The following is a 22,134-nucleotide window of genomic DNA, read 5'->3' as shown; positions in this document are numbered from 1 at the left end:
CAACCCCACCAGTATTCAAACTTGGGTGTCTTGAGTATTTGTGCCAAATTTGGTCCAGTAAATGAAAATACATCAGATATTTACATTACAATTGATATCAGTAGCAGTTTCTCAAGTCTCTTCTGACACGACAAAAAATAATAATAGCAAAATGACAGTTATGAAGTAGCAATGAAAATAATTTTATGATTGGGGGTCACCACAACTTGAGGAACTCTATTAAGGGGTCGTGGCAATAGGAAGGTTGAGAACCACTGATGTAGAGGTTTTAAAATAATTTTGTGCATATACACTGAACTAGCAGCAGACAAAAATGTCACTACCTCAGTCACCCATGTGTATACTTCTGGAGTATTTAACATTTCAGAATTCCAGGTAGTGAATGCTCAATTCTGGGTATGGGAAGTCCTTTAAAAACAAACAAACAAAAGAAAAACATTAATCATCTTATTCCTTCTCTCCCAGTTGCTTTAATGTACACAATACCTGCAGTTGGCTTTCAAAATCAGTTCATTCTTTTCTTACACAGGATCAGAATTCTGGAATGTATTCAGTTTGAAAAAAGTCCAAAACAGTGTTTAGGAATGGTCTTTCGGAACTCTTCTCTTGCCCTGCGCTGTTCTGACATTGTGGGTGCTCTTTCAGTTCTAGGTCTTTGGTAGCCTTGTCTTGCTCAACACAGAGCTTGTCATGAATTACATTTAACTCTTTATTTTGAGTTCCTTCTGGGTCACTAGAACTCCTTTTATGTATTATTTTGCCTGCTTCATTAATCTTTCTAAGAACAGGCTCTTGAATTTCTGCTGGATATTTGTTCTGTTGTCTTTCCATTTCCTCCGAGGCCTGTTTTTGTACTCTCTGTAGTTCTTCCATAGCCACTTGGGCTCTCTTTTGTTCTTCTATGGCTTTCTTCTGAGCCTTTTCTTGTTCTTCAAGAGCTACCTTTTGAGCCTTTGCCAGTTCTTCCATAGCACATTGAGCTTTCTTTTGTTGATCGAGGGCCTTCATCCGTGTTTGCTCCTGTTCATCCAGAGCTTTCCTCTGTTTTTCCTCCAATTGTTCCATCATCATCTGAGCTTTCTGCTGTTCTGCTATGGCGGTCTTCCGAGCTCTCTCTTGCTCTTCCATAACTGCTCTCTGCATCTTTGCTAATTCCTGTGTGGCAAAGTGAACTCTCACTTGTTCCTCTCGAGCCTTCATATATGCCTGTTCTTGTTCCTCCAAGAATTTCCTTCGTGTCTCCTCTAGTTCAATAAGCATCTTCTTAGTTTTCTGCTGTTCTTCCAAAGCTACTGTGTGAGCTCTCTGCTGCTCCTCTATGGCCCTGACATGCGCTCTCTCCAATTCTTCCTTAGCCAAATGTGCTTTCCTTTGTTCTTCTCTGGCCTGGTTTTGAACAAGGTCACTTTCTTCCATGGCCTTTTTCTGAGCTATCTCTAACTCCTCCAGAGTTTTCTTCTGAGCAATCTCTAATTCTTCCAAGGACTTCTGACTCATCTTCCTTTCTTTTATAGCTTTCTTTTCAGCCCTTTCCTGCTCTCCTTGGTTTTTTCTCTGGGTCCTTGAAAGCAACTCTAGAGCTGCTTCAGCCATCTTCCTTTCTTTTAGAGAGTTTTGTTGTGCCTTCTTCTGTTCCTCTAGGAACTGTTTATGAGCGTTTTCTAGATCTTCAAAGGCTTTCTGGGCTTTTTCCTGTTCCTCAAGGGCTTTCTTCTGAGCAGCCTCTAATTTTTCCAGATCCTTTTGCGCTCTCTCTTTTTCCTCCATGGCTTTCTCTTCAGCCCTTTTCTGTTCTTCTTCGACTTTTCTCTGAGTCTTTAAGAGTTCTTCCAAAGCTGCTTCAGCCATTTTCTTTTCTTCCAGAGATTTTTTCTGCATTTTCTTTTGTTCCTCCAGAAGTTGCTTATGGGCTTTTTCCAGAGAATCAATAGCTTTCTGGGCTTTTTCCTGTTCTTTCCTGGCTTTTTTCTTTGCTGTTTCTAAATCTTCTAATGCCTTCTTCTGGGCAGTGTCTAATTCTTTTAGAGTTTTCTCAGCTATCATTCGTTCCTCCATTGCTTTCTTCTCAGCTGTTTCTTGCTCTTCTTGGACCTTTCTCAAGAGTTCCTCCAGAGCTGCCTCAGCCATTTTCTTTTCTTGTAAAAAGTTTTTCTGTGCTTGCTCCTGTTCTTCAGTTGCAGACAAATGAGCTTTCTTCTGTTCCTCTAAAGCCTGTTTATGGGCTTTCCCCAGAGCATCCAGAGTTTTCTGAGCTTTCTCTTGTTCCTCCAAGGCTTTCTTCCGAGCAATTTCTAACTCTTCCATTTCTTTCCGAAGTGCCTCTCTTTCTTTTGTTGCTTGTTTCTCAGCTCTTTTCTGCTCTTCTTGGAACTTTCTCTTAGTTCTTAGGAGCTCTTCCAAGGTTGCTTCAGCCATTTTCTTTTCTTCTTGAGTTTTTTTCTGTGCATGCTCTTGTTCTTCCATGGCTGCCCTCTGAGCTTTCTCCTGTTCAATTAGTGCCTGTTTATGAGCACTTTCCAGAGCTTCCAGAGCCTTGCCAGCTTTCATCTGTTCCTCCAAGGCCTTCTTCTGAGCAATCTGTAATTCCTCTAGCCTTTTTTGATGTACTTCTTTTTCTTCCATTGCTTGCTTTTCAGCCCTTTGTTGCTCTTCTTGGAATATTCTCTGAGCCTCTGAGAGTTTTTCCAATGCTTCCTCTGCCATCTTCTTTTCTTCTAGAGATCTCTTCAGTGCTTGCTCTTGTTCTTCCATGGCAGCCATCTGAGCTGTCTTCAGATCTTCCATAGCCTGTTTATGAGCACTTTCCACAAAACTAAGAGCTTTCTGAGCTCTCTCTTGTTCATTCCCGGCTTTCTCTTTTTCCTCCAAAGCTTTCCTTTGAGCAATCTGGAGTTCTTCTAGCCTTTTTTGAAGTACTTTCTTCTCTTCCTTTGCTTGCTTCTCAGCCCTTTGTTGCTCTTCTTGGAATATTCTCTGAGCCTTTAAGAGTTCTTCTAAGGCTGCCTCTGCCGTCTTCTTTTCTTCTAGAGATTTCTTCTGTGCTTGCTCCTGTTCTTCCATGGCAGCCATCTGAGCTATCTTCAGTTCCTCCAGGGCCTGTTTATGAGTACTTTCCACAGAACTAAGAGCTTTCTGGGCTCTCTCTTGTTCCTCCAAGGCTTCCTTCTGGGCCATCTGTAATTGTTCTATCTTTTTCTGAAGTATTTCTCTTTCTTCCATTGCTTTCTTCTCAGCCGTTTGCTGTTCTTCTTGAATTTTTCTCTGCATCTTTGAGAGTTTTTCTATGGCTTCCTCAGCCATCTTCTTTTCTTTCAGAGATATTTCTTGTGCTTGTTTCTGTTCCTCCAATGCTTGCTTATGGGTTCTTTCGAGAGCTTGCAGGGCTTTCTGAGCTCTTTCCTGTTCCTCCAGAGCTTTCTTCTCTAATTCTTTGAGACTCACTTTTCTTTCATTGACTGTTATTTTCTTTAATGTTTCTTTTTCAATATTTCTCTGAGCTGTTAAGAGTGCTTCCAGTGCTGCTTCAGCCATTTTCTTTTCCTCTAGAGATTTTTTCCTTGCTTGCTCCTGCTCTTCTAGGGCAGCTATCTGAGCTATCTTCTGTTCTTCCAAAGCCTGTTTATGAGCTCTTTCAAGATCTTCCAGGGCTTTCTGAGCTCTTACTTGTTCCTCTAGAGACTTTTTCTGAGCAATCTCTAATTCTTCTAGGGCTTTCTGAACACTTTCTATTTCTTTTCTTGCTTTCTTTTCAGCCCTTTCCTGCTCTTCTTGCATCTTTGTTTGGGTCTTTAAGAGTTCTTCTAGAGCTGCTTCAGCCATCTTCTTTTCTTCTAGTGATTTTTTCTGAGCTTTCTCCTGTTCTTCTATGGCAGTTATGTGAGCATTCTTCTGTTCTTCCAAAGCCTGTTTGTGGGCTCTTTCCAGAGATTCAAGAGCTTTCTGGGTCCTTTCCTGTTCCTCTAGAGACTTCTTCTGAGCAATCTCTAATTTTTTCAGAGCTTTCTGAGCACTTTCCCTTTCTTCTCTTGCTTTCTTTTCAGCCCTTTCTTGCTCTTCTTGGATCCTTTTTTGGGTCTTTAAGAGTTCTTCTAGAGCTGCTTCAGCCATCTTCTTTTCTTCTAGCGATTTTTTCTGAGCTTTCTCCTGTTCTTCTATGGCAGTTATGTGAGCATTCTTCTGTTCTTCCAAAGCCTGTTTATGGGCTCTTTCTAGAGTTTCAAGAGCTTTCTGAGCCTTTTCCAGTTCCTCCAGGGTTTGTTGCCGAACTTGATCCTGTTCCTCTAGGGCTTTAATTTGAGCTCTTGCCAGTTCCTCTATAGCCTCTAGCTCAGCTCTTGTCAGTTCCTCCATAGCCTCTTGCTGGGCTCTTGTCAATTCCTCCAAAACCAACATCTGGATTCTTTGTTGTTCTTCTAGGATCATTTTGTATTCTCTTTCTTGTTCATACCATACGTTCCGCTGTGATTTTTCTTGTTCTTCTAATAATCTCTGCATAGCATTTTCACCTTCATCCAATTGTTCTTGATAAGATCTCAGCTTTTCCTCCAGCTCCTCCTGAAGAGCTCTCAGCTGTTCTTCAAGTTCTTTCTGCTGAACCACTCCCTGGTTTTTCAGTTCATTTCCCTGAAAATTATCTTGTTCTTCCAGCAATTTATGCCGAAAGTTTTCTTCTTCTTCCATTTCCCTCTCCAAATATCTGTATTGTTTATTTTTCTTCGGTTCTTTCTCCTGAGACATACCTTTTTGTTTTCTCAGAACTGTTTCACTGATGCTTTCTTGCTCCATCATGGTTTCTTCCCAATATCTCTGTTGGTATTCCCTAGCACCCTTATAATCTCTTTCTAGTTCCAGGATATTACACTGAGGTCTTCCATCTTCCCCACAGACTTTTTGAATCTTATCCAATTGTACCTCATATTTTTCATCCTGAAGTTTCCTCTCCCATCTCCTCCAGTATTTGGCAATTTTCTGAGCCTTGGGTTGTACCTCCTTCAACATTGCATAGGCTTCTTCATCATAATCCAACTGGCAGGCTAACACAAGGTCTTTAGTAGCCTTCTGCCAGTAACCAAGAAGCTGTAGTGCTTTCCCTCTCCATTTGTAGGGCTGTGCAGAATCAGGATTGATTTGGATGGCTCTGTCACAGTCCCTAATTGCAGCATGTGGCTTTTCAAGCTCCAGATAGACCTTGGCTCGGTTTGCATATAAGATTGTACATTTTGGATTGAGCTTTATAGCTTCAGTGAACAGGTCTAAAGCTCTTAAAAGTTCACCTTTATTGACTGATTCAATGGCGTCCCTCTTCTTTTCATTGGCCTGCTTCCTCATTTCTTCTGTAACCTTCAAGTTTTCATCTCCCATCTCTTGAGGAACATCATCATCTGGCTCAATCATTTCTTCAGTGTCGATCTCTAATTCACTGTCCTCACTCATGGACCACTTCATGTATATTTCATTCCCCTTAGTCTTCTCTTGAATCCCCAGTTCCTGCAGTTTAGATGTGTCATGCTTTTCATGATCTATAAGCTCGCCTTCTTCCTGTTTTGCTACATACATGGCGTAAATTTTGCTTTGTCCCTCTGGAAAATAAAAGGGGCTCTTTGGGTGGTTTGCTGAATTATTATATTGAAATGTTTTGAATGTACTTTCCCCCTGTTTCTCTAAAACACTTTGTGGCATTTCTCGTTTCTCTTGAGACACTTTTGCTTGAATTCTCTCTTGATCCTCCTTGTTTTTCATCATTTCCCTATATTCCTCCTTGTTATATTTTTCTTCAAGCTTGTCCTTGATTTTACAGATTTTCTGGGCCTCTACTTGTACCTCCTTCAGCACAGAGTAGGTGTCATCATCATAATCCATCTGACAAGCCAAAGTAAGATCCTTAGCAGCCTTCTCCCAGTAGCCCAACAAATAAAAAGCTCCCCCACGCCACTTGTATGGCAATGCTGTATCAGGGTTAATTTTTATGGCTTGGTCACAGTCTCTTATGGCAGCATTTGGCATGTGCAACTTCAGAAAAGTACTGGCTCGACAAATGTATAAATCAGTAAGTTGAGGAGCTAATTTGATTGCCTCAGTGAACAGTTCAATGGCTCTTTCTAATTCTCCTTTCTCCACTGCATCCAAAGCTTCCTTCTTTTTTTCAGTGGCTAGCTTCCACATGTTATCTCTCCCTACATTTCCATCAGTCATGTCTTGGGAGTCACCACCACTATCTATCTTGATCTCCTCTTTCTCATTTGCCCTTTTATTTTCCAATGTTGTGTAAGGGTCTATTTCTCTATAAACATTTTCCTGATTTTGTAAATATAGCCAGGCACTTTTAATTCTCCCCCGTACCAATGGTTCCTTATATTTTACATCACACTTTGCCTGCCTCTCAGAAATTCTTTGAAACTCTAATTTCAGCCTTCTTAGCACAGCATTGGCTTCTTCATCGTATTCCAATTTCGATGCTAAAGCAAAGTCACAGGCTGCTTCCTTCAAATGCCCCAAATTCTTGCATGCTTTCCCTCTCAATTTGAAAGGCTCTGCTGATCTGGGATTCAGCTCAATTGCTACATCACAGTCTTTAATGGCAGAAACTGGATCCTGCAACTGCATAAAGACATGGGCACGGTTAACATAGGAACTGGGAATGTATCGATTCAGCTCAATAGCTTCTGTGAACAGCTCAACTGCTTTCTGATGTTCGCCCTTAGAAAGAGCTTTAAAGGCTTCCTTGTTCTTTTCATTGATTTGATCCTTCATCTCGTCGTTAACTTGCAGGCTTTTGTATCCAACTTCCTGAATGTCTTTTTGATATTTTCCTGTCACGTTCTCACTGCAGGTCTCCAAACTGTTGCCTTTGCCTGGCTCTTCCAAAAACTTATCACCAGCTTCACCTACACATATGTTGTTCAGAATATGCAATAAAGAAGTATTTATGTTTTCTAATGACTCTCGAAGGAAGAGTCCATCTTCGGAATTTGCAGAAGTGAGTCCAGATGTGACCCTCTTTGGCATGCCACTGTGAACTTCTTTTGGTTCCATGGTGAAGAAAAATATTGAACTGATGCAGGAAATGGTTTGGCCTTAAAGGGAGAGAAGATGTAAAGAAATTAACATAAGAGAGGATTTAGTTGTTACACTAATGAGTGGCCTGATGAAAGATGGCCCTCATAATTCCTCTCTGCCATGGTTGCACTTCTACATTACTACTAATATTACTGCTTAATGGAGCAAATGGCAGGCTGAGACCCCCAACAACAAAGGATGAGTTTGTGATGTCACTGTTTTCATCATCATTGGAATTCTGAAGCATGTACTTGATGCATTACCAACAAACTCTCGCACGAATTACTCTTATGTGTATCTGTCCCAACGTATCTCTTTCTACGTCCCACCTCTGAGTCTACGATCTTCTGGGGAGGCCCTGCTGGGGAGGCCCTGGCTCTGCATCTCGTGGTGCCAGAGCACAGTCTGTTCAGCATCTTCCAAGTCGCCCAGTCCTCTGTGTGCCCAGGGGGAGTCTCTCATTTGGTATCAGCCATTGGTTGAGGTTCTGGGTTTGAGCCTGCCAAGTGAGGTTGGTGGGGACGAGGAGCAGGGCCTTCTCAGTGGTGCCAAGTGAGGTTGGTGGGGACGAGGAGCAGGGCCTTCTCAGTGGTGGCCCCTCACCTGTGGAATTCGCTCCCCGGGGAAATTAGGTCATCAACATCCCTCCTCTCATTTAGAAGGAAATTAAAAACATGGATTTGGGACCAGGCCTTTGAGTAATCTGGCAGACAGACAAAGGACTAGTGACGACAACTGATGGACTTGACAGTGTGGAATTGAATTTATGAACTCTGAGTTGGCAAACGTAGAGCATTAGATTGGTTTCATAGATTTTGATGTGTGATGTCTAATGGACTGTTTTAATTGTTTTAATTACTCTTTACATATGTTTATTTTTACCTTGTTGTTGTGCCGGCATCGAATTGTGCCTTTTGTAAGCCGCCCCGAGTCCCCCCTCGGGGGTTGAGAAGGGCGGGGTAGAAGTGCAATAAATAAATAATACATAAAATAAATTTAAATGACGTGAGTACAGGAAATGTTACTTTTTTGCATCTTTACAGAAATGGCTGTGAAGAGATGTTAGTTGAAATATTCCATCCAAGAACTTGCCACAATTTATTATGATCCACACGGTCAATGGCTTTAGAATAGTCAATAAAACAGAAATAGATGTTTTTCTGAAACTCCCTGCCTTTCTCCATTATCCAGTGGGTATTGGCCATTTAGTCTCTCGTTCCTCTGCCTTTTCTAAACCCAGCTTGAACATCTGGCAATTCTCGCTCCATGTATTGCTGGAGTCTTTCTTCCAGGATCTTGAGCTAGGATAGCCATGTATAAATTTATTTCTCGTGTCAGGGCAGCCAGTCAAATATATTACATTTCTAACAGAACAAAGCAAACAAACAGAGAAAATACAAAATGTGTGAGTTTGATAGTTGATTAAATGTCCTTTGACCAATATCTGGCCACTTGGAGTGCTTCTGGTCTTGCTGCAAGAAGGTCCTCCATTGTGCATGTGGCAGGGCTCAGGGGGCATTGAAGCAGCTGGTCAGTGGTTTGCTCTTCTCCACACTCGCATGTCGAGGATTCCACTTTGTAGCCCCATTTCTTGAGGTTGGCCCTGCATCATGTGGTGCCAGAGCGCAGTCTGCTCAGCGCCTTCCAAGTTGCCCAGTCCTCTGTGTGCCCAGGGGGGAGTCTTTCATTTGGTATCAGCTATTGGTTGAGGTTCTGGGTTTGAGCCTGCGCAGACACCCCGTGATAATGCGGCATGTCTCAGTCAACTTTCATATGATATTGTTTCTAGCACCCACTTTTTGCTTGATGTTCAGGCAATGCTTCTTGTAGGTAAGAGCACGGTCCAGAGTGACTCCCAGGTGTTTGAGTGTGCTGCAATGCTCCAGTGGGATTCGTTCCCAGGTGATCTTCAGAGCTTGGGATGCTTCTCTGTTCTTGAGATGAAAGGCACATGTCTGTGTTTTAGATGGGTTGGGAATCAGCTGGTTTTCCCTGTAATAGGCAGTAAGAGCACCTAGAGCTTCGGAAAGCGTCTGTTCTACCATCTCAAAGCTCCCTGCTTGAGCAGTAATGGCACAATCATCAGCATAGATGAAACTCTCTGTCCCTTCTGGCAGTGGCTGGTCATTTGTGTAGATGTTGAACATGGATGGAGCAAGCACGCTTCCCTGAGGCAGGCCGTTCTTCTGTTTCCGCCATCTGCTTCTCTGGCCCTGGAACTCAACAAAGAAGCTCCTGTTTTGTAGCAGGTTTCCCATGAGGCGGGTGAGGTGGTAGTCCTTCGTGATATTATACATTTTTCTCAGGAGGAGGCAGTGGTTCACAGTATCATAGGCTGCTGACAGATCTATGAAGACAGCTCCTGTGATCTGCTGCCTTTCAAAGCCATCTTCTATGTGCTGAGTCAGGTTCAGCACTTGCGATGTGCAGCTTTTGCCTTTCCTGAAGCCAGCTTGCTGTGGAATCAGACATGGGTCTATTTTTTCCATAATTCTATGCAAAATAAGTCTCTCCAGAACTTTGTAGAGGTGGCACAACAGGGAGATTGGTCTGTAGCTTTTTGGGTCATTACGGTCTTTGCCTGGCTTCAAGATGGCGATGACTCTTGCTTTCCTCCAGATTTTGGGGATCTGACAGGATGCAGTGCAGTTGTTCATCAGCTCCAGCAGCCAGCGCCTTGCTTTTGGACCAAAGTTCTTGATTTGTTCCATCCGTAGATCATCCAGGCCAGCTGCTTTGCCATTCTTACATTTGTTGAGAGCCATGTCCAATTCAGTAGATGTAAAGGGTTCATGAAGGTTGTTGTTCTCAATCTCTTGTTGTCTGGCTATTGGTTTCTTTCCTACTTTGGTGGCACGGTTGGGTTTCCCGTTCTTCAAGAGTTGGTGTGCTATCTGATCTGCCTTTATGTTGGCATGGGTATTAGTTTGTGAGGGGTCATTGCTCAACCGTCTTAGCAGCCTCTACGCCTTCTGGCTGCTCCTGCCCATGTCGGCCTCTGTGATCAGCTTGATCCACTGTTCTTTCTTGGCTTCAGAGATGGAGGATCCAGAAGCAACCAGAGAGGAGATATGATAGCCATGTATAAATATGTGAGAGGAAGCCACAGGGAGGAGGGAGCAAGCTTGTTTTCTGCTTCCCTGGAGAAGAGGACGTGGAACAATCGCTTCAAACTACAAGGAAGGAGATTCCATCTGAACATGAGGAAGAGCTTCCTGACTGTGAGAGCCGTTCAGCAGTGGAACTCTCTGCCCCGGAGTGTGGTGGAGGCTCCTTCTATGGAAGCTTTTAAGCAGAGGCTGGATGGCCATCTGTCAGGGGTGATTTGAATGCAATATTCCTGCTTCTTGGAAGGGGGTTGGACTGGATGGCCCATGAGGTCTCTTCCAACTCTAGGATTCTCTGAGGCTGAGAGAGTGCATCCTGTCCAAGGTCACTCTGGAGGCTACTGGGACCAAAATGGTGGCTTGAACCCTGGTTTCCCAAAGTGCCAGGCGGGCTCATTAGTCTTTCCATCTAAAATGAAGAGAACAGCTGAAAAGCACGCTTTGGTGTGGATGTTTCTGCACTTGGGCCTTCCTCCTACATGTGTCTTGGGGAAAAGGAGGCTGTGCCTTTAAGTCTCGAGGCCCCGCCCCCTTTGGCAGCCAGCTCGCCCTTGAGGCGCACGCGCGTCTCTGAATTGCCCTCTCTTTCCGGTTCCGGTTCCCTCGTCGCTCGGAGAAGTTGCTACGTGTCTTTCTGAAAGCCTTCGCTGGTCGTTGAGGAGTCAGAGCGTCGCGGGGAAAGTCGGAAGGAAGGTGAGGCGGCGCCCTTTGGTCTTCCTTTCCCCCAATTCTGTCATGAAAAGACGAGAGACTTCCTCTGGTGTCCCTTGGTTGTTTGGAATTGAGGTTGCCAAATAGAGGGAAACAGGAGCAACTCTGGCAAAAGGAAGGAGACACTCACGTTTCAGTCAACACCCTGAAAGGCCCAGTTTGATGCCACCCTGAGCGAGGAAAAGGCCTCCTTGTGTGGATCTGCAAAGGAAGGGGTTTGTTTAGTCGTTGATCTGGAAGCAGAGCTCTTTAAACAAGGCACAGAGGCCCCTTCCACACAGCTGAATAAAATCCCACATTATCTGCTTTAAACTGGAATATATGGCGGTGTGGACTCAGATAATCCAGTTCAAAGCAGATATTGTGAGGGCCCTTCCACATAGCCCTATATCCCAGAATATCAAGGCAGAAGATCCCACAATATTTGCTTTGAACTGTGTTATCTGAGTCCACGCTCAGGGCCTTTCTACATCCCAGAATATCAAAGGAGAAAATCCCACAATATCTGCTTTGAACTGGGTTATCTGAGTCCACACTCAGGGCCCTTCCACACAGCCCTATATCCCAGAATATCAAGGACGGAAATCCCACAATATTCGCTTTGAACTGGGTTATCTGAGTCCACACTCAGGGCCCTTCCACACAGCCCTATATCACAGAATATCAAGGTAGAAAATCCCACAATGTCTGTTTTGAACTGGGTTATCTGAGTCCACACTCATGGCCCTTCCTCACAGCCCTATATCCCAGAATATCAAGGTAGAAAATCCCACAATGTCTGCTTTGAACTAGGTTATCTGAGTCCACACTCAGGACCCTTCCTCACAGCCCTATATCCCAGAATATTAAGGCAGAAAATCCCACAATGTCTGCTTTGAACTGGGTTATCTGAGTCCACACTCGGGGCCCTTCCACACAGCCCTATATCCCAGAATATCAAGGACGGAAATCCCACAATATTCGCTTTGAACTGGGTTATCTGAGTCCACACTCAGGGCCCTTCCACACAGCCCTATATCACAGAATATCAAGGTAGAAAATCCCACAATGTCTGCTTTGAACTGGGTTATCTGAGTCCACACTCAGGACCCTTCCTCACAGCCCTATATCCCAGAATATTAAGGTAGAAAATCCCACAATGTCTGCTTTGAACTGGGTTATCTGAGTCCACACTCAGGACCCTTCCTCACAGCCCTATATCACAGAATATCAAGGTAGAAAATCCCACAATGTCTGCTTTGAACTGGGTTATCTGAGTCCACACTCAGGACCCTTCCTCACAGCCCTATATCCCAGAATATTAAGGTAGAAAATCCCACAATGTCTGCTTTGAACTGGGTTATCTGAGTCCACACTCAGGACCCTTCCTCACAGCCCTATATCCCAGAATATTAAGGCAGAAAATCCCACAATGTCTGCTTTGAACTGGGTTATCTGAGTCCACACTCAGGACCCTTCCTCACAGCCCTATATCCCAGAATATTAAGGTAGAAAATCCCACAATGTCTGCTTTGAACTGGGTTATCTGAGTCCACACTCGGGGCCCTTCCACACAGCCCTATATCCCAGAATATTAAGGCAGAAAATCCCACAATGTCTGCTTTGAACTAGGTTATCTGAGTCCACACTCAGGACCCTTCCTCACAGCCCTATATCCCAGAATATTAAGGCAGAAAATCCCACAATGTCTGCTTTGAACTGGGTTATCTGAGTCCACACTCGGGGCCCTTCCACACAGCCCTATATCCCAGAATATCAAGGACGGAAATCCCACAATATTCGCTTTGAACTGGGTTATCTGAGTCCACACTCAGGGCCCTTCCACACAGCCCTATATCACAGAATATCAAGGTAGAAAATCCCACAATGTCTGTTTTGAACTGGGTTATCTGAGTCCACACTCATGGCCCTTCCTCACAGCCCTATATCCCAGAATATCAAGGTAGAAAATCCCACAATGTCTGCTTTGAACTAGGTTATCTGAGTCCACACTCAGGACCCTTCCTCACAGCCCTATATCCCAGAATATTAAGGCAGAAAATCCCACAATGTCTGCTTTGAACTGGGTTATCTGAGTCCACACTCGGGGCCCTTCCACACAGCCCTATATCCCAGAATATCAAGGACGGAAATCCCACAATATTCGCTTTGAACTGGGTTATCTGAGTCCACACTCAGGGCCCTTCCACACAGCCCTATATCACAGAATATCAAGGTAGAAAATCCCACAATGTCTGCTTTGAACTGGGTTATCTGAGTCCACACTCAGGACCCTTCCTCACAGCCCTATATCCCAGAATATTAAGGCAGAAAATCCCACAATGTCTGCTTTGAACTGGGTTATCTGAGTCCACACTCAGGACCCTTCCTCACAGCCCTATATCCCAGAATATTAAGGCAGAAAATCCCACAATGTCTGCTTTGAACTGGGTTATCTGAGTCCACACTCAGGACCCTTCCTCACAGCCCTATATCACATAATATCAAGGTAGAAAATCCCACAATGTCTGCTTTGAACTGGGTTATCTGAGTCCACACTCAGGACCCTTCCTCACAGCCCTATATCCCAGAATATTAAGGCAGAAAATCCCACAATACCTGCTTTGAACTGGGTTATCTGAGTCTACCTCAGGGCCTTACACACAGCCCTATATCCCAGAAGATCCCACAATATCTGCTTTGAACTGGGTTATCCGAGTCCATCTCAGGGCCCTTCCACACGGCCCAATATCCCAGAATATCAAGGCAGAAAATCCCACATTATCTTAGTGTGGACTCAGATAACTCAGTTCAAAGCAAATCTTGCTGGGATATAGAGCTGTGTGGAAGGGCCCTGAAAGCAAGATTTTGCCTGCGGCCCCATCTACACTGCCCCATAATGCAGTTTCACTGTATTGAGCTTATGTAGCAGTGTAGATTCTGCCCCCTTATATCCCAGGATTTGATCCCAGGCTATCCGCTTTGAGTTGGATTATCTGAGTCTCCACCACCAGATAAATTCAGCTCAAAGCAAATAATCTGGATTTGATCTGGCAGTGTAGAATTGGACCTCAGATTGCTCCTAAACTGCCATATAATCCATATTATTGGAATAGAGAAGCCACATTATTGGCTTTGAACTGGGATATCAGAGTCCACACTGCTGTATAATCCAGATCAAAGCATATGATCTGGATTTTATATGGCAGTATAGAAAGGGTCTCATATGACCCAGTTCAATGCAGTTAAACTGCTCTCTAACTCCATTATTTTGCAGTGCACATGGGGCTTGAGGTATTGAAAAGCAGAAACACCAAGGTTGGACCAGGTTTGTGATGCTTTATACGCATATGCTTTGTGCCTTTTTAAGCATATTTTCTGTGTCTCATGTTAGAAGAAATGGGGTTTGATGTACTTTTAAAGACAAGAATTGGAAGTATACGGCCCTCTGGATATTGACTGGCTACAGTCCCCATCATCCCTCATCGATGGATCCTTCCACACAGCCGTATAACCCAGAATATCAAGGCAGAAAATACCACAATACATATCTGCCTTGAACTGGGTTATCTGAGTCCACACTGACATATATTCCAGTTCAATGTAGATTTTTACAGCTGTCTGGAAAGGACCTAAGCTTGATGGTAACTGCACATAGGCAAAGAACATGGAGGGGATCGCGCCTTCCCAACCAATGTGCTGATGTGGTAATCCCCTGAACTGCCTACTTGCCATATGGTTTCATTAGCCATCCATTTATCTATCTATTCAGGTTATACCACATCATTTTCCTGTCTTGTTGCCCAAAGTGTTTTTTTAATAATATAGGCCTCTTCTACACTGCTATATTATCCAGATAATCTGGATTTTATACAGCTGTGTAGAAAGGGTAATAGAATGTAAAATTTACAAATGTACATACAATTTGGATTTACAAAAGTTAAGAAAACATAATTGTTAAAAGAACCCACTTAGGTTTTAAAATATATAGAAGCCCCATGGGCGCTTTGACATTGTCACATAAAATCCACATTATTTGCTATGAAGTGGATTATATCACAGTGTAGACTCTTATAATCCAGTTCAAAGCAGATAATGTGGGTTATTTGCTTTGATAATCCAGATTATCAAATCAGATAATTCACTTTTTCTGCTCTGAACTGGATTATATGAAGCCCCTTCCACACTGCCTATATGACCCATGATCTGATCCCTGATTATCTGGCCGTGGAGACTCCTATAATCCAGTTTAAAGCAGATAATGTGGGATCAGATCCTGGGTTATAGGGCAGTGGAAGCGGCCTGAATTTGCACTGCCAGATAATCCAGCTAAAAGCAGATAATCTGGATTTTTATATGGCAGTGCAGAAGGGGCCTATGAATCCTCATCAAACATAATTTCAGCATTTTTCTATGACGAGCACAAACATTTTAGAAGGTGGTATGCCTTCAGCTCTCCTACAAAGCAATGCATACTAATGTAACAAAACTGTGAAATGCAGACTTCGCAAGTGTGGAAGTTTCTCATGTTAACCACCTTTCCCTGATTGTATTTAAACATGAATATTGGGTGTTTTTTCCCCAATGTATTAAAGTTACGAAGTTGTCACTTTATCTTCTCCTTAAAAACTAATTTTATATCTGTCAAAGACATTTTATAAGCTGATTTGGAAAACATGTGTAGAATATGTTTGCAAGCAGATGTATTTTTCCCCCTACAGTTCGCCATGGATCAAGTAATGCAGTTTGTGGAACCCAGCCGCCAGTTTGTGAAAGACTCCATCAGACTTGTTAAAAGATGCACAAAGCCAGACAGGAAAGGTAATCTATAAAAAAGCTGAAGAAACTATCTGTTTCCGTAGAAAGTAATGTGTTCATTTTTTGTTTTTGTAATGAATATAGTTTTATTTTGTAAGGAAGGCTATTCAGTACTTTCCTCAAAAGCAGATTCATACTGTGCAGGTAGCATTTTTAAAATTCAACAAAACATACATGAATGGAATGTATGGTTTTTTAAATTTTACTTTTCTAAGAGTGAGTTTCTACCTGATCAGAGAAAGAATTCAGGTGGGGTTTTGTTCATACAGACTGTTTAGGAATGGGCTTGCCAGTAATTATCGTGAGTGCATATTTTGAACAAAGATAAATATCCATTCTCCTGAACTTTAATAATTATTTATTATTTTATTTATTTATTTCTAGTACTTCTACCTCGCCCTTCTCAACCCCCTCGGGGGGACTCAGGGTGGCTTACAACCGGCACAATTCGATGCCAACAATTCAACAAATAAAATACATAGCAGCAGTAATCACAAATAGTTAAAACAATCAAGTAATACAATAACAACTAAAAGAAAAGCCAAACTACTGGCTAACATTCACCGGGTTCTAAAAATCCGTAAGTCTGTTCAGCATTATCATAATCCTTTCCAAACTCTGGTCATCATTACCTTGTCAGTCTGCCAGATTACCCAAAGGCCTGGTCCCATATCCATGTTTTCAACTTCCTTCTGAAGGAAAGGAGGGATGTCGATGACCTAATTTCCCTGGGGAGTGAATTCCACAGGCGAGGGGCCACCACTGAGAAGGCCCTGTCCCTCGTCCCCACCAGTCTCACTTGTGATAAAGATGGGGCCGAGAGCAGGGCCTCCCCAGAAGATCTTAAACTCCGAGGTGGGACATAGAAGGAGATACGTTCGGACAGGTACGCTGGGCCGGAGCCATATAGGGTTTTGTAGGTTTTTAATAAGAGTAGGTGTCTTTTGTAGGAGCCCCCGGTGGCGCAGTGGGTTAAAGCACTGAGCTGCTGAGCTTGTTGATCGAAAGGTCGCAGGTTCGATCCCGGGGAGTGGTGTGAGCTTCCGCTGTCAGCCCTAGCTTCTGCCAACCTAGCAGTTCGAAAACATGCAAATGTGAGTAGATCAATAGGTACCGCTCCAGCGGGAAGGTAATGGCGCTCCATGCAGTCATGCCGGCCACATGACCTTGGAAGTGTCTACGGACAACTCTGGCTCTTCGGCTTAGAAATGGAGATGAGCACCACACCCCAGAGTCAGACATGACTGGACTTAATGTCAGGGGACTACCTTTACCTTAGGTGTCTTTTGTACTGAACCTTGAAGAAACGGGAAACACAACAAGATTTTCTGGGTATTATGTGTCTGCATCTCCTCTCCCCTAATGAAGCTCAAAAGTTTTGGAGGAGGGCAAGGATTGTGCTGCGACCAAGATTAGGTTCTTTAGTAGTTTAGAAGTGAAAGGGTTGTAATGAACTCAGATGTTTAATTGGCGACAGGGTTGATCCAGCAGGGAAGTGCTTGGAGTGTGATATATTGAACAACATATCAGTGCATTGTCCCAGTACATAATATAGATTTGTTAGTGGTTATGATGACTTGTGAGACTGGAGCAGCCCATGGGTAGAGACATCACTATCACAACATCCTTTAGTGTAGAGCTTTTTAAACTGTGTGTCATAGCAGTTCGGTGTGACAGTTGCAGTGTGTACATGTGTCACGCAAATGTAGTGAGAAACCTCAGAGTGTGTAGAATAAGCAAACAATTATATATTTTGAACAATAAATGAAGGATTTCCATGAGATGTTGCCATACATTTCATTATTACAATTTATGTATGTTTCTGAATCTCTTATAAAGGGTTGGTTTAACTTCTGATTTATTTATTTGCTATATTTATATACCGCCCCTCTCAGCCCACAGGTGACTCAGAGCGGTGTACAGTCAGCATCAAAAACATAAAATACAATTAAAACAGTTAGTTAAATATAAAACCAGATAAAACATTCAATATCAATAAAAACATGTATCAGTTTGAGTCTCCTTTTTAAAAACAAGGTAAAACTGAGTTACTGTGTCATGAAATGATGCATGTCTAAAAAGTGTGTCGCCAACATGAAACGTTTGGAAAGCTCCACTTTAGGGTTAAGGATATTCAGCCCTTTGTATCTATTGGTTCTGTATCCACAGATTTCAAAATATCAAAAAGAAAAAAAAACTTCCAAAAAGCAAATCTTAATTTTTCTATTTTACAATATCATTGTAGATAATGGAACTTGAACATCCTGAGATTATAGTATACTCTGGGGCTCCTGGAATCAAACCCCAGCAGATATTAAGGGCTTGCTGTATTGATATGTGTATGTAGACATGAGGAAACAGTTATAGCTATACTAAATAATCTAAATATTAGTGACTGGAGATTAATCGATAGGGTTTTTTAATTTTTTTAAAGGTGGAGCAGGGAAAATATAATGACCACTTAAAAGTACTTAAAAGTACACATATGCCCCATGGACTAACAGATATAGACGAAATCATTTCTGTCCTTTCCCCCCTGTGTTCAGTATTCTTTCAAAAGGAGCCAGTGTACACACAGATCCATTCAGTGATTCAGGAATCCAGATTCTGCCCACTCTCAAGACATGCGTAATGTCTCTGGAGGCCAGAACCGCCCCATCCATCCTAACATTTAGGAAACGGGTGAAGACGTGGCTGTGGAGTCAGGCCTTCGATGAATGAGACAACACCATAGGACCCTGGATGGAAGTTGATGTAGATCCATCTTAATAGGACGACTGACCACTGTAGTTTTATATATAGTGTTTTTAAAGTTGTTTTTGTAATTGTGATATATGATATTTTAATGAGTGTATATGTTTTTTATGGCTGGAGACCGGGCTGAGTCCCTCAATGAGGTTGAGAAGCTCGGTATAGAAAACTGTGAAATAAAATAAATAAATAAATAAATAATGCTTATGTATATGTTGCTGTATTACTGTCAGCCAATTTTACACTACCTTTGGATGACTAGGCATGAAGAAACGCTAGTGAACACAGTCCTGATTTCTTCCCCTTTCCATAATAGATTTCTTGCTTCAGTTAGGCAGGTGCTAGCTCTCTACTTCTCTTTAAAAAATCCAATATTATGCCTTTGTTGCAATCCAATCATTCAAGAATATATTTCTGGATGCAGAGGAATCCGATTGTATTGGTGAAACCCAATTTGAATATAAAATAATTTTCAGCTGCAATGTTCTAATCATTTCTCCTTTGACAAGTTATGTATTTACTTAATTCCAGAATTCCAGAAGATTGCCATGGCTACAGCAATAGGTTTTGCGATAATGGGATTTATTGGATTCTTTGTAAAACTAATCCACATTCCAATCAACAACATCATTGTGTAAGTAACAATAGTAAAATAGATATAGGTGGTAAAATGATGGGTGCAAACTATCCTAAGATTTGTTTCAGAGAGTTCTGCTAGACCAGTGGTTCTCAACCTTCCTAATGCCGCAATCCCTTAATACAGTTTCTCATGTTGTGATGACCTCCAACCATAACATTATTTTCGTTGCTACTTCATAACTAATATTTTGCTACTGTTGTGAATTGTAATGTAAATATCTGATATGCAGGCAGTATTTTCATTCACTGGACCAAATTTGGCACAAATACCCAATACGCCCAAATTTGAATACTGGTGGGGTTGGGGGGGGGGGGAGAGATTGATTTTGTCATTTTGGGAGTTATAGTTGCTGGGATTTATAGTTAACCTAAAATCAAAGTGCATTCTGAACTCCACCAACGATGGAATTGAACCAATCTTGGCACACAGAACTCCCAGGACCAAGAGAAAATACTGAAAGGGTTTGGTGGGCATTGGCCTTGAGTTTTGGAGTTATAGTTCACCTACACCCAGAGAACACTGGACTCAAACAATAACGGATCTGGACCAAATTTGGCACAAATACTCAATATGCCCAGATTTGAACAGTGGTGGAGTCTGGGGGAAATAGACCTTGACATTTGGTAGTTGCAGTTGCTGGGATTTATAGTTAACCTACAATCAAAGAGCACTTAGAACCCAGCTCACAATGGATGTGCACCAAACTTGGCACATTATCTATATGGCCAACATTGAATACTGGTGGGGCTGGGGATTTTTTGAATTCTGGAAGTTGTAGTTCACCAACACCAAATAGGAAGAGAAGGACAGGCAGAGAGATCTTCAGCCTTTTCTGCCAAAAGGGTGCCTAACACCATCAGAAAGATGTATTTTCTGATGGTCTTTGGTAATCCTGCTGAAACTCCCTCGCGACCCCGTTAGGAGTCTTGACCCCCAGGTTGAGAAACACTGTGCTAGATGATGGTATGGCTTCTTTGGATCTGGAAAACCATCCCATCCTCATATCTGAGAACTTGATCCTAATTACAGATACTCTTAAAATAAACCAAAGATCTACCTTGATTCTGTCTGACAGAATCCATATTCAATAGTTGAAATTTTGTGTGGTGTTTCTATGCACAAAACTATGTGAAAGCTAGCCATTCAACACCTCCCATGCATACCATTGAACTGCTCCCACAAGTATTCCGGTGCAAAGGATAGAGGAGAGACCAGAAAAAAAAATCTGACAATGCCCCTGCAGCCAGACAGACAGTAATTACAGTGTTCCCTCACTTATTGCGGGTGTTATGTTCCAGGACCACCCGCAATAAGTGAAAATCCATGAAGTAGGGACTATCTATATATATTATTAATACATACATTTCTATCCCGGCCTTTTCCCCACAAGGGGACTCAGGGTGGCATGCGTGTGTATGTGTGTATTTGTGATATATATACATACACACACACACACACACACACACCACACACATACACACAGTATTTACAATCCTATTTACTGTAAATCATAATTTTTTATGATTGATAATACTCTTTTAGTGTTAGAATTTAATATTTTATTTTTATACATTTTGTGGTTATAAAATCAGAAGTGCCTTGTCCGACTTACCGAGCAAAGGCTGTTGCGGTGGTGGGCGCCCTCCCACCGGCCATGTTGCTTGCAGGGGGCTTATTCTTCTTTTCTCAGAGGTAATGCAGTTTTTTAAAAAAACAAAACAAATAGGGCTGTTTGTTTGAGATTGAATCATCCCTCCTCCTGTTCTGGAGGTAAGGCAGTTTGTTTATTTATTTTTTTTTTTTTAAAAAACAGAAACCAGAGAATCCAATACACACACACACACTAACTGTCCCCTGCCACTCGTTGCTTTGGCCCAGTCTGGTGATCTGGAAATTAAAGTAATGAAAAGTGTTGGTTTCTAATATATGTAATGTCTTTCTGCTTGTGGGTAAACAGTATTTCTTGCTGTTTCTTTGTCAGTGTTGATGTGGAGATTGTCTGGTTTCCCTGCTCTGGAACATGCAAACCTATGATACTATATCTCTCTCTGTGTGTGAATCATATAGATGTATCTATATCTATGGCTGGATGGCTCTTTGTCAGGAGGGCTTTGATTACGTTTTCTTGCCCTCGTGAAGGGAGTTGGATGGCCTTAAGTATTTTCTGTTGTCATGGGGGTTCTGTATGGGACGTTTTTCCCAGTTCTGTCATTGGTGGGGTTCAGCATGCTCTTTGATTATAGGTGAACTATAAATCCCAGTAACTACAACTCCCAAATGTCAAGGTCTATTTCCCCCAAACTTCATCTGTGTTCATATTTGGGCATATGAAATATTCAAATATACACACACACTATTTTAACATGCAGTCAGCTGGATACAGGCCCTATTGGGGGGGGGGGGGTGTTTTGTAGACACCTTGACCTTGAGACAGCTTCCAATCCGATTATAGTGCCTGTGTGGATGGGGCCAAAGATACAAAGCATGATTGTAGGAATGGAACAGTTAAATAGTATTCGTATAAGTTAATGTGGTTCAGTAGGGTCAAACTTTCATCTTTTTGTAAAATAAAAATAAAATTAAAGTGTCAGTTGGAAACCTGATCTAAGTCTGTACTTCTAGCTGACGTAAAAGGTGTTGATTTAAGCAAACCAGCAATTGAAGCAAGTCTCCTGCTGTGTTCTGAATGATGACAACATTGGCTCTTGAGTAAAAGACAATTGCATAACAGGATCACATTACAGAACACCAAGCTGATAGTGACTCTCTCTCCCCCCCCTCCCTTTTTTTTTGCAGGGGTGGCTGAATCCTTCACGGAGTCTTAATATTGGATATGTCATCACACAAGAAGCTTTCTGGCTTTAAATCATCTTTTATTGTTTGTCAGTATAAACCAGTTTTTAAAGAACAACCGTTGCGGCATTCTGTTTAGTTAATACAAGCACATCTTGATACATTCTGTGATCTCTTGTTCTTTTTGTACAAATTGTAGTACAAAGCATTGGGGGGAGGAATATCTGGTGTAAATCTTGACGTAAGGATCAGTGATGTCTGCTGCAGTGTCCCATTTCT

General features: G+C 42.3%; 2 protein-coding genes across 2 annotated transcripts; one reads left to right on the top strand and one right to left on the bottom strand.

Moving 5' to 3' along the window:
- Positions 1-344: 344 nt before the first annotated feature.
- Positions 345-7,354, bottom strand: LOC132778524 (axoneme-associated protein mst101(2)-like). The gene has a single exon (XM_060781558.2). The coding sequence runs from the start codon at positions 7,030-7,032 to the stop codon at positions 532-534; it is 6,501 nt and encodes a 2,166-aa protein (XP_060637541.2). The 5' UTR covers positions 7,033-7,354; the 3' UTR covers positions 345-531.
- A 3,382-nt stretch (positions 7,355-10,736) lies between these two features.
- Positions 10,737-22,018, top strand: SEC61G (SEC61 translocon subunit gamma). Its single transcript, XM_060781557.2, has 4 exons — positions 10,737-10,856; positions 15,575-15,674; positions 18,954-19,056; positions 21,859-22,018. The coding sequence occupies exons 2-4, from the start codon at positions 15,581-15,583 to the stop codon at positions 21,866-21,868; spliced, it is 207 nt and encodes a 68-aa protein (XP_060637540.1). The 5' UTR covers positions 10,737-10,856; positions 15,575-15,580; the 3' UTR covers positions 21,869-22,018.
- The last annotated feature ends 116 nt before the right edge of the window (positions 22,019-22,134 follow it).

This window comes from Anolis sagrei, chromosome 6 (genome assembly GCF_037176765.1).
Source record: "Anolis sagrei isolate rAnoSag1 chromosome 6, rAnoSag1.mat, whole genome shotgun sequence".
Taxonomy (NCBI): Eukaryota; Metazoa; Chordata; class Lepidosauria; order Squamata; family Dactyloidae; genus Anolis; species Anolis sagrei.
Note: the sequence above shows the minus strand (reverse complement) of the source record. Positions and strands in the feature narration are given on the sequence as shown.